The sequence below is a fragment of the Quercus robur genome, chromosome 12, assembly GCF_932294415.1.
Source record: "Quercus robur chromosome 12, dhQueRobu3.1, whole genome shotgun sequence".
Taxonomy (NCBI): domain Eukaryota; kingdom Viridiplantae; phylum Streptophyta; class Magnoliopsida; order Fagales; family Fagaceae; genus Quercus; species Quercus robur.
The window spans coordinates 15,648,489-15,662,783 of record NC_065545.1 but is presented as its reverse complement, the minus strand read 5'-3'; the positions used below and the strand labels follow the sequence as shown (position 1 = coordinate 15,662,783).

General features: G+C 38.0%; 1 protein-coding gene across 1 annotated transcript; it reads left to right on the top strand.

Annotated features, from left to right (window-relative positions):
- The first annotated feature begins 8,722 nt into the window (after positions 1-8,722).
- Positions 8,723-14,030, top strand: LOC126708976 (la protein 1). The gene is made up of 10 exons (XM_050409031.1): positions 8,723-8,895; positions 9,035-9,113; positions 9,485-9,634; positions 10,371-10,513; positions 10,936-11,084; positions 11,570-11,671; positions 11,756-12,167; positions 12,501-12,648; positions 13,478-13,556; positions 13,676-14,030. Exons 1-10 carry the CDS (start codon positions 8,845-8,847, stop codon positions 13,773-13,775), a joined length of 1,413 nt encoding a protein of 470 aa, XP_050264988.1. The 5' UTR covers positions 8,723-8,844; the 3' UTR covers positions 13,776-14,030.
- Positions 14,031-14,295: the final 265 nt, after the last annotated feature.

The window sequence follows — 14,295 nt, the reverse complement described above, 5'->3', positions numbered from 1 at the left end:
TATTTTCTTGTGTTTGGGCATTTATAAAAGAAGGATGAAAAGAAAGAAATATATAATTTACCATATATCCTTGACCTCTTACTTATCTTTTGTAAAAATAGATATAAAATTGATATTTCTCCCATATTTCATAAACAATTGTTCTCCCTATATTTGGAATGAATGCTTAGGAGGGAATTTCCTTCCAAATCCTTCCATAACTTTCTATTAAGCTCCCTAGCATAGGAATACGTGAATATCACTTAATACTTTATTCCATTGCATTCCATTTCTCCCTCCCAAACAAGATGTAAAGTAATGGTTTTAGGCTATTAGCAAGATTTTGTTTTGAGGTTGGATAGAGAAGGCTACGGACCACTTATAAATTATAATTGGTGCTCTTGGTTATTGTGTAGATTCTAATTACAAAAGCAAGAATTGTATGTGTTTTATTGTTAGGCTTGAATATGACTCCTGGACCCTTAAAAATTGCTCCCTTGCTACAAATGGAGAATGTAGGAAGAACTGTGGGGTCCCCCAAGCTGGTTTTGCAAAGACATAAATGTCTGAGGATGTTGTATTGACGTTCATCCTTGTTTCTGATGAACTCAAGGATCTTGCTTAAAATTCCCTAAAGCTCTTAGGGAAATTCTATGGTAGAATTCTTAAAATCTAATCATTCATGGTTAAATGAATAGTTCAGATTTTGCCACATCATCACCATTTTCAATGGATACCACACGATATGCTAGTCTGTTCGCTTTGTTCATGATGTGACAATCTTAAACCTTCATTGAACTTTGAATGGCTAAGATTTTTAGAACTTTATGGCGGAGTTACCTTAATTTCTCTGGAGGATAATTCTCCCAATTCCCGACGGAATAGTTACCTATCCTCTTAAAGACTGCAATGGGTAAGTGTGATACACACTAGACATCTCCAATCATTGAAGAGATCAATACCCCTTAGCTATTTACCCTCGCTACTGAAATAACTAGTGTATTTGATATGTTACCACACAACTGCTAGTGTATATTGACTCATTGAATGCTGGTTGAAATTCAAACAGGGCCATAGATGCCTGTAGTTCCAGAAGCAAAATCTCTTTAAAATCCTTGTTTCTTTGTACAATGTGCTGCATTCTTTACACTTTATCAATAAACCGCTTGTTTGAATTAGGCAGCGATAAGAGATTAATAAGAAGTCTATATATAATGCTGGGTACATTTCTTGTCTTTAAGGATCCATTCGGCCATATGGGCCTAGTTTATATGGGCTGTAATGACTGATGACAATGGCTTAAGACAGTGACAACCCTGGTTATAAGTCTATATACAACCATATAAAGAGCGTTTCAATTTTCTAAAGTAAATGAAAATTCAGAACTCTGCCTAAGCAGTAATAAGTACTTAAAAAGATGCAGTTTGATTGTGTCATAAATTTCTGGGCATGTGTATAAAAAATCTCTCAATTGGCTTGGGAAAAAAAGGAAAAAATTTCATTCAATTCAGGTACATGAGTACATGACCGACCGTGCAGAGTCCCATGTGATTGTGCACACGCTTTACTATCTTAGAAATATTTCCTTCTAAAAGCATCTATCTATTGATTTGATTTTGATCTCAACGGGTTTCAGTTCTCTGCGGTTCTCGCTAGTCACTGCTGCACTACTGAGATGGAGCTTGCTGGTTGGTACTCGTGCACTGGTTGTCCTTGTTTTTATTATAAAGGAATATACATAATATAAGTTTTGGTTATTTACATATTACTTATTATGTTATTTTTTATCTTAAATTCTTTATGAACATTGAATAAAATTTTAAATATGAAAAATCAAACCATGTTAAGACTGCATGTGTTTTTGCATTCGCCCTCAAAAAGTGATAGATGTTTTTACCTAAATGACCATAATTTTTTTTTTTTAATTATACTAATTTTCTCATGATTTTGAGAAATATATGATTCAATTGGATGGAAACCTCTAAGAAAATAATTTTCTTTTGAATTTTTTACTTTTTATTTTAAATGACTTGAATGACTCATGAATGGCTTCTGTAGGGACACGTTTTGCGACAGACCGCAGTAGAGTTGGGTTCGCACACGAATGGGCCCATACAATATCATTTGTAGAGAGTGGGATCGAAAGGCTAAGTCATGTTTACCCGGCGGTGGTTTTGTTAAGCTGTTCATACATGGTTCAGGTGTATTCACCTCTGGAACCCCCCTCTCTCCCAGTGGGACTGGAGCCCTTCTTTAGGTTACATATTTTTTCTTTTATACTAGCATGCGTTCAATTTCCTTCGTCCACGTGTAGGGTCGACCTTTCCAAGACTGATACTTGTCCCATCTGTCCCAGACCTAAGTTGTTGGGAGTAGCTGATAAAGCTAAAGAACACGGCTCTGTTAGGTGCAAAGTTCAATCTGGGAAAGGCAGTAAGGGCAGCCTTTCCTAGATATTTCAGATTTTCTTTTAAGATTGTCCCTATGCCACTTTTGCCCCTTTTCTTGGTGGAGCTTTGAACCAAGCCGAGGGCTGCACCGTCCTCGGCTGCCTCTCTGGGCCCATGTGTGCTTTACACTAATGAGCTTGGACTACCATCTTCTTCGGCTTGGGCCTTAAAGCTTCCCATGAACAAATGGGCCTGGCCCATATATTGTTGGGCCCCACAATAGCCCCTCAAAACCCTGCTGTCCGACCTCTTGGTTGGAAAGGGGGGTTTTGGTAACTCCGAGCCTTCATTACTGCTCATTTAATTCTACCCTTCCCTGGCGTTGGCAATTCTCCAAATACCCAGGAAACGCTCCGACCTACGAGATATCCTTCTTGATTTAGCCTTGATACGTTCTGTCCGTTTGGCTACCCAAAGTAGGTCTTTAATGTTTTCCCTTCACGGGATCTCTTAAATTCAATGGCTACTGATGACGTGGGGGAGCGGAACAGGCGCATTCTCGCTGGCAGATTTCCTTGAAGATCTGAACACATTTAATGCCATCCTTTTCGTCCCTTATATAAAGAGGGTGGACATGAGTTGTTTCTTCCATATGTGAATCCCTTAATCCCCTAGAAAACTGAAGTCCTTAGATTCCTCCCAGAATTTACATTTACCCTCTGATTATACCTTGACTCATAATACGTTCGCCACAATCATAGGTGATGAAGAAACCTTCTCCCTCCCAAAAATACCTTGTTCTGGCTAAGCTTGAGATGGCTCGATCGAGGCAAGGATGGCGGAGACTCAAGATTTGTCTCGCCTATCTTTCAGCCAAAATCCGAAGCAGGAACTCGTCACGTCGCACCTTCGACGTGACTGAGCCGAGGACACACAGCATCATCACCACCCGCTCTCTCATGAGCATATCTAATGTGGTACCGGTGTGCTAGGAGTCAGGACTGGGGCAGGGACTAAATGCCCCTGCTTCTTCCTCTCTTTGTTCACTGGTGCCACCATTTACTTTTCTTTCTTCTTCTTTCCACCACCAGCTCCATCCTGGGGCTTTTCCTTCTCTCTCTTTTGCTCATTTCCCCTTCTTTTCATTTCTTCCCTCTTTTTCTCCTCCTTCTCTTGCTCATGTCCTCCATCTTCTGCTCATGTCCTCCATCTTCTTCTTCCTTTGTGCTCTTCGGTGACAAGAGCTTGCTGAAGTGCTTCCATGTGTTCCAATTCTTCTTCCTTCTCCTTTATCTTTTTCTAAAAAGGTTCTTCCCCTGACACGAGCAGTACTGAGGCAGAGATTGGAGAAGCTTTGAAGGCGAGTTTAAAAGACAGCTGACTATTTACTTATCTGTATTGCGGATGCTAGTGTTGCTTAGGCAGTTCATTTTTTGTATAGGCTTGTTTAAGCCCTTCTTTGTACGTTGTAATAACTTTTCACAATAATAAAAGTTGTTGTTACCTTATTTCGTATGTTATGTTTTTATGTTTTATAAGTTTACACACGCTGCTCGGCACAATAATATAGCATTTGAATTAATGACAACTAAGGCTAAAATATTTGTTAATAAAAAGACGCCACCATGACTTTAATAAAATTATTATTCGACACAACAATCCGACCAGTGAGAAACGAGGCTTACCTTAAAATTAGCCGAGATGGGGGCTAAGTGCTCGATAAGGTGTAAGAAGTAGTTATCCGAGGACATGTCACCTTCCCAATGAGCAGTTTCCTAAGGCTAACGATCATCAGGCCGTTTCGTCATCTCCTTAGCATACTGGCCTTAACCTTTTCCAGTATTTGAGCCGAGAAACTTCTCCATTCGAGCAGTTGATTTCCCAAAAGGCTTGAGTCCGAGGACTTCGTAACGCCTGGGTTCTGTCTTAAACTTAGATTTTTTCTCATTACTTGGTTTCCCCATAGGCTTGAGTCCGAGGACGACGCAAGCCCTAGGTTCTGTCCAAAACTTAGGTTTTCTCAGTATTTGGTTTCCCCATAGGCTTGAGTCCGAGGACAATACAAGGCCTAGGTTCTGTCCAAGACTCTTTGAGTTCAGTTTCTCCCTTTCCTCAGGTATTTCACGAGGTGCCGAGCAGCAAGTTGTCCTCGGCAACGGTTATTCCTCGGTGTGGGCCATTGCCCTTGGGCCCCCATGCAGAACAGGCCTGGGCCGCGAATTCACTTGGCCCATAACTTTAAGGGTATTTATGTAGTTTATGGTTACGTGGTACTTTCTGGCGTCCCAATGCTCGAGGTGCACCTTCTAGAGACTCCTTTAATCCCCTGGTTACAGGTGGCGTGGGAGATTAAGCCTAAGCCATCTTGTCTATAGCGTTCCTTGGGGCGCTGCGTGCATTAAATGCCACCACCTTATCTCTTTAAATAAATAGGAGAGAAAGTTACTTCACCCTCGCACCAATTCTTTAGTTTTCTCCCAAATCACAGCTCCTATACTCAGTGCTGTTCTCCCTTAGCACAACATGTTTGGGGCGAGGGTTGGGAAGAAGGAACTCGGTCCGCCACGAAAGCGCCGCGCCCTTATGAGACTAAAAATGGTGAGATATGGGCACAGGAAGCATAAGTTCAAGAGAGTACTTCATTTCAATCGAGGGGAAAGGATGTCTCTCCCTCTTTTAGTCAAAATCCGAAACAGGTTCTGTTCACGCCAGAACTTTGGTGTGTCAGAAGAAAGATTCTCCGCCATCAGCGCCTCTGCCTTGTGGCGGGCGAATATTTAGAGAAAGCCCCTCAACTTCCAACTCCCTGCACCTTTTCTTCAGCGGTGTCAGGCTCAAGTTGGGTCTCTTTTGCTGTTTGAGTTGTGGGCAAGTAAAAGCATTGAGGAAGAACAAGGTCTTGGAGCTGTAGCCAACCTCTCCTCTGATCTACTTCCTCGGCTTTACTTTATTCTCTTGTACCTTCCTTTCTTTTGGTTATGTAGTGAGCTTTGACACAAACTGATTCTAGCTTTTCATTGTACGTTGTACTATTTCTTTGTTTTAGTAAAAAATGGAGATTTCTTTACTTGTTTTGAATGCTGTTCCTTTGACAACACTACTTTGTGAGTGGGTGTGCTCCATGTGTGTGTTCCTCCTCGGCGGTATTTAGAGCAAGAACTCTTAAAACACAATCCAACTAATTCTAATCTACCGACACTATCAGGCATAATAATAATAACTAATAATAAGCTAAACTTAGGAAACTAACCGAGATAACGGTTGAACGTTCTGTAATAAGTGCGAGAGTACTGTCTGAGAACGACGAATTCTAAATAATTCATCCGAGGGAGTGACCAAGCATTGCATGACTTCGTTTATGCTTTTGGGAAACACGTTACTCCATTCCATACTGGTCCCTTTAGTGTTGAGGATCTGAGGGCAAACTGGAGAATCCATGTAACGCAGTTTTTTCCTTTAAGTAGTTGGTTTCCCCAGAGGCTTGGGTCCGAGGACCATACAAGGCCTTGGTTCTGTCCAAAACTTGTATTATCTTTTTAAGTAGTTGGTTTCCCCAGAGGCTTGGGTCCGAGGACCATACAAGGCCTTAGTTCTGTCCAAAACTTGTATTCTCTTTTTAAGTAGTTGGTTTCCCCAGAGGCTTGGGTCCGAGGACCATACAAGGCCTTGGTTCTGTCCAAAACTTGTATTCTCTTTTTAAGTAGTTGGTTTCTCCAGAGGCTTGGGTCCGAGGACCATACAAGACCTTGGTTCTGTCCAAAACTTGTATTCTCTTTTTAAGTAGTTGGTTTCCCCATAGGCTTGGGTCCGAGGACCATACAAGGCCTTGGTTCTGTCCAAAACTTGTATTCTTTTTTTAAGTAGTTGGTTTCCCCAGAGGCTTGGGTCCGAGGGCCTTGGGCTTGGGTCCGAGGACCATACAAGGCCTTGGTTCTGTCCAAAACTTGTATTCTCTTTTTAAGTAGTTGGTTTCCCCAGAGGCTTGGGTCCGAGGACCATACAAGGCCTTGGTTCTGTCCAAAACTTGTATTCTCTTTTTAAGTAGTTGGTTTCGCCAGAGGCTTGGGTCCGAGGACCATACAAGGCATTGGTTCTGTCCAAAACTTGTATTCTCTTTTTAAGTAGTTGGTTTCCCCAGAGGCTTGGGTCTGAGGACCATACAAGGCCTTGGTTCTGTCCAAAACTTGTATTCTCTTTTTAAGTAGTTGGTTTCCCCAGAGGCTTGGGTCCGAGGACCATACAAGGCCTTGGTTCTGTCCAAAACTTGTATTCTCTTTTAAGTGGTTGGTTTCCCCAGAGGCTTGGGTCCGAGGACCATACAAGGCCTTGGTTCTGTTCAAAACTTCTATTCTCTTTTTATTCATTTCCCTTCCGAAGGTTTAGCTCTTCGAACAAGGTGGGAGAAGCTAGTCTGATGTTTGAAGCCCCTAGACTTGCCCATACCATCGACTCTGTGAGACGTAGCCCCTAATGGGAACTTATTTTGGAATAGCAACAATATGTCGCTGGTCATAAAGGCACCTTCATAGACCCTTGTTCGACAGAAGCTCAACTTCACCACCGCTCGAGCTAACGCGCAAGCCTTCCCACGGTAGGCGCCAATTGTAGGGACACGTTTTGCGACAGACCGCAGTAGAGTTGGGTTCGCACACGAATGGGCCCATACAATATCATTTGTAGAGAGTGGGATCGAAAGGCTAAGTCATGTTTACCCGGCGGTGGTTTTGTTAAGTTGTTCATACATGGTTCAGGTGTATTCACCTCTGGAACCCCCCTCTCTCCCAGTGGGACTAGAGCCCTTCTTTAGGTTACATATTTTTTCTTTTATACTAGCATGCGTTCAATTTCCTTCGTCCACGTGTAGGGTCGACCTTTCCAAGACTGATACTTGTCCCATCTGTCCCATACCTAAGTCGTTGGGAGTAGCTGATAAAGCTAAAGAACACGGCTCTGTTAGGTGCAAAGTTCAGTCTGGGAAAGGCAGTAAGGGCAGCCTTTCCTAGATATTTCAGATTTTCTTTTAAGATTGTCCCTATGCCACTTTTGCCCCTTTTCTTGGTGGAGCTTTGGACCAAGCCGAGGGCTGCACCGTCCTCGGCTGCCTCTCTGGGCCCATGTGTGCTTTACACTAATGAGCTTGGACTACCATCTTCTTTGGCTTGGGCCTTAAAACTTCCCATGAACAAATGGGCTTGGCCCATATATTGTTGGGCCTCACAGCTTCAAATAGTCTATAATTAACACGTGGATTTGAAATCATTTATGTGCATGTTGTTATGTTTAATTTATAATACAAGTGTTCTTATTAGAGCAAAATACTTAAAACCTGATATATTACATGTTAAAATTGCATAACTAGAAGTAATTATTCTTCAAATTTATTGACTTTTTTTATAATCAAAATTATTGATTTGAATCCTAAAATCTAAGACAACCATGTCTTTTTGAAAATAAACTCCTTAGACTGTCAAAACATTGTAATATCATTAACAATAAAGATATATTTAGTATATACTCTTTTAGTTCTCTACCTATACCAATTAAAATATTTGAATTTAAAACTTTTACATTTTAAGCTATATATATATTTTTTAAAAACAAACATTTAAATTTAAACCATAAACCCATTTATAGTGATATTTCTAACGTGTAGCTATTTTAACACGTGCCTACTATACATACATATTATTTCACTTCAAATCACAACTCAACTTTACATATAACGAGTTAATGGTTTGAATTGAATTGAACTTTTAGAGTATATGGATTAATTTGAAATTTCTAAAAACATAAGGGTAAATTTGAATCCACTTTAATTGATGGAATTTAAAATGTAATCTACCCAAATCATAAACAAGAACATATTCCAATTTCAATTTAAAAAATTGAAAGTCTCTTTTACACTAATCATATCATTGACATTGTTATATATGCATCCTAAAAAGAAAAACGCTAGATCTATTCTTATTGTCTATATAATTGGACTAAAAAAAAGGAATCGTCTACTCTTTATACAAATATATAGAAGTCATCTTTGATTTTGACCTAACTATTACACTTCGAGCACATAAAATACTTAAAAAAATTTATGAATTAATAGTATGGTGAATAAAACTTAGGATTAGAACAATTTTTTTGATGAAAGGATTAGAACAATTAAAAATATATAATATGGTAATTTTAAAACTAGGAAAAAAAATGAACAATTAAAAAGTGGGTCCCAGTTTGGTTCCCATGCTGACGTGGCAAGGAAAGGAACAAAACCAAAGGAATTGGAACTGTAGAGAGAAACTTAACTCACAAGCCCGGTCTACTTATCAGTTCAAACACAGTGTACTATATATACATAAAGCCCCCAAATATATTATGTCCTACAAAACCCTAACACACAAAATAACACAGCACGCTCTGTCTCTGTGTGTGTGTCTCTCTCTCTCGCTATCGCTTTCTTTTTTCAAGCTCTCTCTGTACAACGATGGCAACACATTCGTTGGACGAAGAAACTGCGAAGAAAGTTCTCCGACAGGTCAAACAAACACCACTGATTCTTGCTACTTTTTTGGTTTCGCTTTCATAGGCTTCGAAATTCGTGTTATGTATATTTGAATGCTTATGGGTTTTTTTTTTTTTTTTTTTTTTTTTTTCTTGGGTGCTCTTGTTTACAGGTTGAGTTTTACTTCAGTGATAGCAATCTTCCAAGGGACAATTTTCTCAAGAAAACCATCAGTGAGAGCGAAGATGGATGTATCCTTGCTCTTCAGTTCATTGGTTTTTTTTTTCGCTTTATACTCTCTCTGTATGCAAATATATGATATGTGTGTACGTGGGTTTGTGTTGGTACATACTAAAGCACTGTTTGCTTTGGTGGAAAATTTTTCTGGGCAAGATTTTCCGAGAAAATAGCAAGGTTAGGTGTAAAATTATGCTTCTATCCTCCTAATTTGCCATTAAGTGTGAATGAAGTACTGTTGTGAATAAAGATTTTTTTTTGACCCTTCAGAGTATTTTGAGCTCTTTGTTTTGGGATTTGGGATTTTGGGTAGTGATATTATTTGTGTATTGTTTCAATGCATCCTTTTTTCTTTTTTTTTTGTTGAACTTGACTGAGAGTATAGTGGTGGATTTGGCATTGATATGTTCGTTTTCTCGGATGAGAGGTCATCTCAATTTGGGGAACATGAAGCCTGATGAGGTCCCTGAAGATACTGTTAAGGCGGTTGCCGAAACTCTTAAAACTTCTACTTGTCTAAAACTTTCTGAAGATGGTGAGTTTTTTATTTTTTATTTTCAAGGCTATTATTGTTCCTGTATTCCATATTGGTTTCCAAGATTATGCAGCTAATGAAAGGAAATAGAATATACGTGTAAATATTTGTTGTAATACTGTCCTTGTATTGGAATAAGAGAAAATTGATAAACACTGGACAGAGTTTTGTGCCTTAGATGGATTTAGCTTCTATGTATTTTGTGAGCTGGGAGAACATAAAAATTTAATTCTTTTTCTATTTTTGGTGAATTTGTCTGCATAAACTTGACTATGATGAGCAATGTCACCATCTACTAAAGTGAATTTTTTTTTAACCTTTCCTTATTAGATATGTCCTGAAAAAAAAAAAAAAAAAAACGAGATAATGTTGGGAAAAGGCATCTAATCATGTGTTTTTATCATTTGGGACCTGTGAATATTAAACCATCCCGCAAGATTTTTCTTGATTCAGCTATTTCAGTTAGTTGAATTTCTCAGTTTTCCCCTGAAATTCATTATCAATATTTAATAATTGTTGTTTGTTTTTTTTTTCCCTCTATATCTTGTCAATCAATTACAGGGCTGAACTTTATTGGTACTATTTGTTTAGTGTATATGAATTTAGCTTGTATCTATATTGATTGTTTAGCTTATGTCTATATTGATTGTTCTGAGGATTAACACTTCTTATATATATATATATATATATATATATTTTTTTTTTTCTTAAAAAAATCTTGGTTTTTGTGTTTCAGGGAAAAAGGTGGGTAGGACTACAGAACTTCTAAAGCCAGAAGACGTAATAGAGCAGTTAGACATAAAAACAATAGCTGCATCACCTTTTGAGTACAACGTGACTCGTGAAGTTTTGGAGACATTTTTTAATGAATTTGCCAAGGTATTGGCTGTCCCAATATCATTTGTTTTTCAGTAAGAAACTAAGATTGTAACAAGTTATCTTGGCATCAATACTCTTGAGGCATGCTTCCCTCTGTTGTTCTTTTAGTAGTTATAAGATTGCAGTTACTGTGGGTTAAGTTTAAAAAGAAAAAAATAGAGCTCAAAAGTGTTACACACATATAAGGTTTGGACCAGGGATACATTTCTTGATTAGAAAAAATTGAGTTCTCTATATTTTTTAGGATGGCGGATTTTGTTTATTATGAAGTTGGTTTGAAATATTAGTTCTTTGAATTTTTATGCTATGATGAACTCAATTGCTTTTTTAGACTTTTAGATCTTGTGTCTCAATTTACTGAGAAAAGATATGCTGCTTTAGTTACACTCCTGTTTATAAGAGTTTGGTTTAACTTGTTTCAGGTTAATAGTGTGAGGTTGCCTCGTCATGTTGGAGATAAGAAGTTCTTTTGTGGCACTGCTTTGATCGAATTTTCTACAGAGGAGGATGCTGAAAAGGTTTTGAAGCAAAGTTTGGTTTATGCGGGTGTGACACTAGAACTAAAACCCAAGTAAGCTGTTCCTCTAGCTGGGGGTTTTAAGAATCTTTCTTTGGGAATTGTTTTTAAAATTGAAATTCATGTCATTTGAGTGTACTTGATGAAACATCTAAAACATTCACAAGTAACTTTAGTGGTCTGATGTTGTTCATCTGTCAGAGGCAATGCTGAAAGCTATCATCACTAATGATGTTGATGTTCTTGATTCTCTTCACCCAAAAAAGAGAACAGCTAAAACTGTGGAATTTTTCATGCAATTTAATTTTGTAGTTCATTCACCTCCTAAGAAGACTATTATTATTAACTAGTTGGAAAAAAAAAAACAGCTCATGTTGTGTAATGTGATATTTCCTGATTGAAGAATTTATCATTCAAGTCAAATTCTTTAATGTTTATTTGACATTTTGCTTATGGGAAGAAGAGTTTTTGTTCGTGCTTGTGGTTGTGTGGTACCTTTGTCCTGGCATATGTGCTCTAACAGAAATTTCCTGTTTCAGGAGGGATTTTGATGTCGAGAGAGCTAGAGAGGCGGAGGAATATGAGAAGTCTCGTTCCCTTGGGGTTTCAAATCGTAAGAATAATTCAAATGCAGAAGCAAAGTAAGTAGTTGATATCCTATTTTCTACCATCTTCCCAGCCTATGTATTTGTTAACGTGGTTAACTCCATATATAATGATTGCAGCTACCCAAAAGGCTTAATTGTTGCATTTACATTGAAGAGCAAGTCAAATCGTGGCTCCACAGAAAAAATTGATACTAATGACACAGCCAATGATGGTAAAATTATTAGCAAAACAGATGGAGGATTAGATTCCTCAGAAAATGTGAATACAGAAACTGAAAAGATGGTTGCAGATGATGTTAGCACAGATGAAAAAACCCCTGGAGAGAATATTGAGAAGGATGACAAAGAAAATGTTGATGAGAACAATGGTTTGGGAAGTGAAGAAAAAGAAACTGAAGACGTAGAGGATTCTCCTGAAGCAGGTGGTGATAAAGAAGAGAAATCTGCTGCTTCTGTCTACAAGGATGACATGAACGTTGTTTTGCGTGAGGATCTGAAGGTCATCTTTCAAAAGTTTGGCAAAGTCAAGGTATCTTGTGGATTCCCCTTCCTACTTCCTTGCTTGAGATTTTACACGTGAAATATGTTACACCTTTTGTTTTAGTGTCATGATTTTTCATGTCATATCCTTCAAAGCTCTCTTTACTCATGTTTTCATCCTATTGTGATTTTAAAACATAAATAATTATGCCAATCCAAGTTGACTGTGCTCTTATTGGCAAATTTGCTCATCTTTTTCTTGGGTTATTTGATCATGATGGTGAAAAGGATCTCCATTAGTGTCCCCAAATGGTTGGGACTATGCTTTCTTTTACTTGATTCTGACATATCTCTGTATGTGCTTTTGTTTTTTCCTGTGAAGTTCATTGATTTCAAGATTGGAGAAGAGTCGGGATACATTCGGTTTGAGCAACCTGAATCAGCTCAGAAAGCTCGTGCTGCCGCTGTCCTTGCTGAACAAGGGGGTCTCCCTGTGAAGAATTTCATTGCCACCCTAGAACCAGTAATTGGTAGGCAGCAATTTTTATCTTCACACACATGCATATAAAATGTTTTTTAGAAGTTCAGTAGTGCTTGCATGATGATTAATTTTCTTTTCCTAGTTTTAGTCTTTAGAATGTTCAACTACTATGTTAGTGGCTAGCATAGCTAGTTTGGGAAATGGTAAAATTTATGAATATGCAACAGAGTGAGATGCTATTCACCTTGGCGTTTGCTATTGATGTTGAGATGTAAATCATGAGAAAACATAGCAGCACATGTGGACTGGTATGAAACTATTTTTTGTGTACAGTAAGACAGTTCCTAATTGAGTTTGTTGCTGAAGGTTTGATATTATCTTTTCTTTTCTTGGGGCTTTTCATTAATTATGGGAAATTAACCTATGGAACTACTTCTGTTTATGTATGTTTATGGGAAATTAAGAATGGCTGCTGTCATTCTTTTTTGTTATTCAGGGGGCTAAAATAATTTATTAAATGCATCTGAGTGGTGTCATTCACGGGTGTATGACATTTATCGGTCTTTTTTTACATTCCTTTTGAGCGTATTTACTGCCATGCCAACCTTTATTCTGACTTTTAATGAGATGAGGCAATGTACACTAAAGTCTTGGTGATTTGGGCATTGCAAACAGTTGAAGTAGAGGTTCATTTGGAGATTATTTGGATCCGTGATTGCTAATAGTGACACATTTTATGTTGTTTTTACTGTCTAAAACCTAAGCCCATGTAATGCAATTGTTGCCTGTTTGATCCCTTGTTGAAATTTATTACTATAGTTATTATGCATGTTATGAATTGAGTCACTAATAGAGTGTTCTACCCACTATGCTTTCAGGTGATGATGAAAAGGAGTACTGGAGCTTTCTCCGTAATAATCAAGATAGGCGCCGGGATAACAAGGGCAACCGAGGAAGGTTAGTATGAGTGTAAATCCAACCAATTTTCACGTTCATCTAGATCAAAAAGTTTTACCTGCAAATTCCCTACTTAATACTACTCCCACTTTTTGTGAAAATTTATTTGCACTTGTTAGGGGAGGAAGATACAATAATAGAGGTGGGAAACATGGCCGCTCTAGAGAAAACGACTCTGGAACAGGTCGGCCAAATAAAGCTCAGAAAGTTGGAGCTTAATAAGAGTCATCAGCCATCAGTGAAGCTTAAATCGGTTATCGATCATTTTTTTCTGGACACCTTTCGACTTTTGGTGAATAAGTACGCACTGCTTATTGATCACCTGGTGTCTCTTAGCTATATAAGTTTATGCTTTTCATAGTATAAAATGTGTTGAATAATTTTACTAAATTGCCTTTTTTTTGAACGATCCCTTCTACTATCAATGTACTAAACAAATTTTGTTATTTGGTTCTATTTGTTACCATTCGTAAATATGAATTGTCTTTTAGGAAGTCGTAATTATGAAGAAATTATATAGAAGAACTCTGAGAAATCCTTCTTTTTTGCTCTCTCAGAAAGAAAGAAAAAGAAACCCTTTTTGAAAAACTTGAAAAAGAAAAATAATTTGTTTTGATGCTGGAAGAACTCAAATTAGCGAAACAAAGTTATTAAAATGTTTTTGTTGAAGTCTATTTTCTTAAAATGGTGAGACGAACTAAAATCTTTAACTCTGAAATGAATGCTTTAGATAACAGTA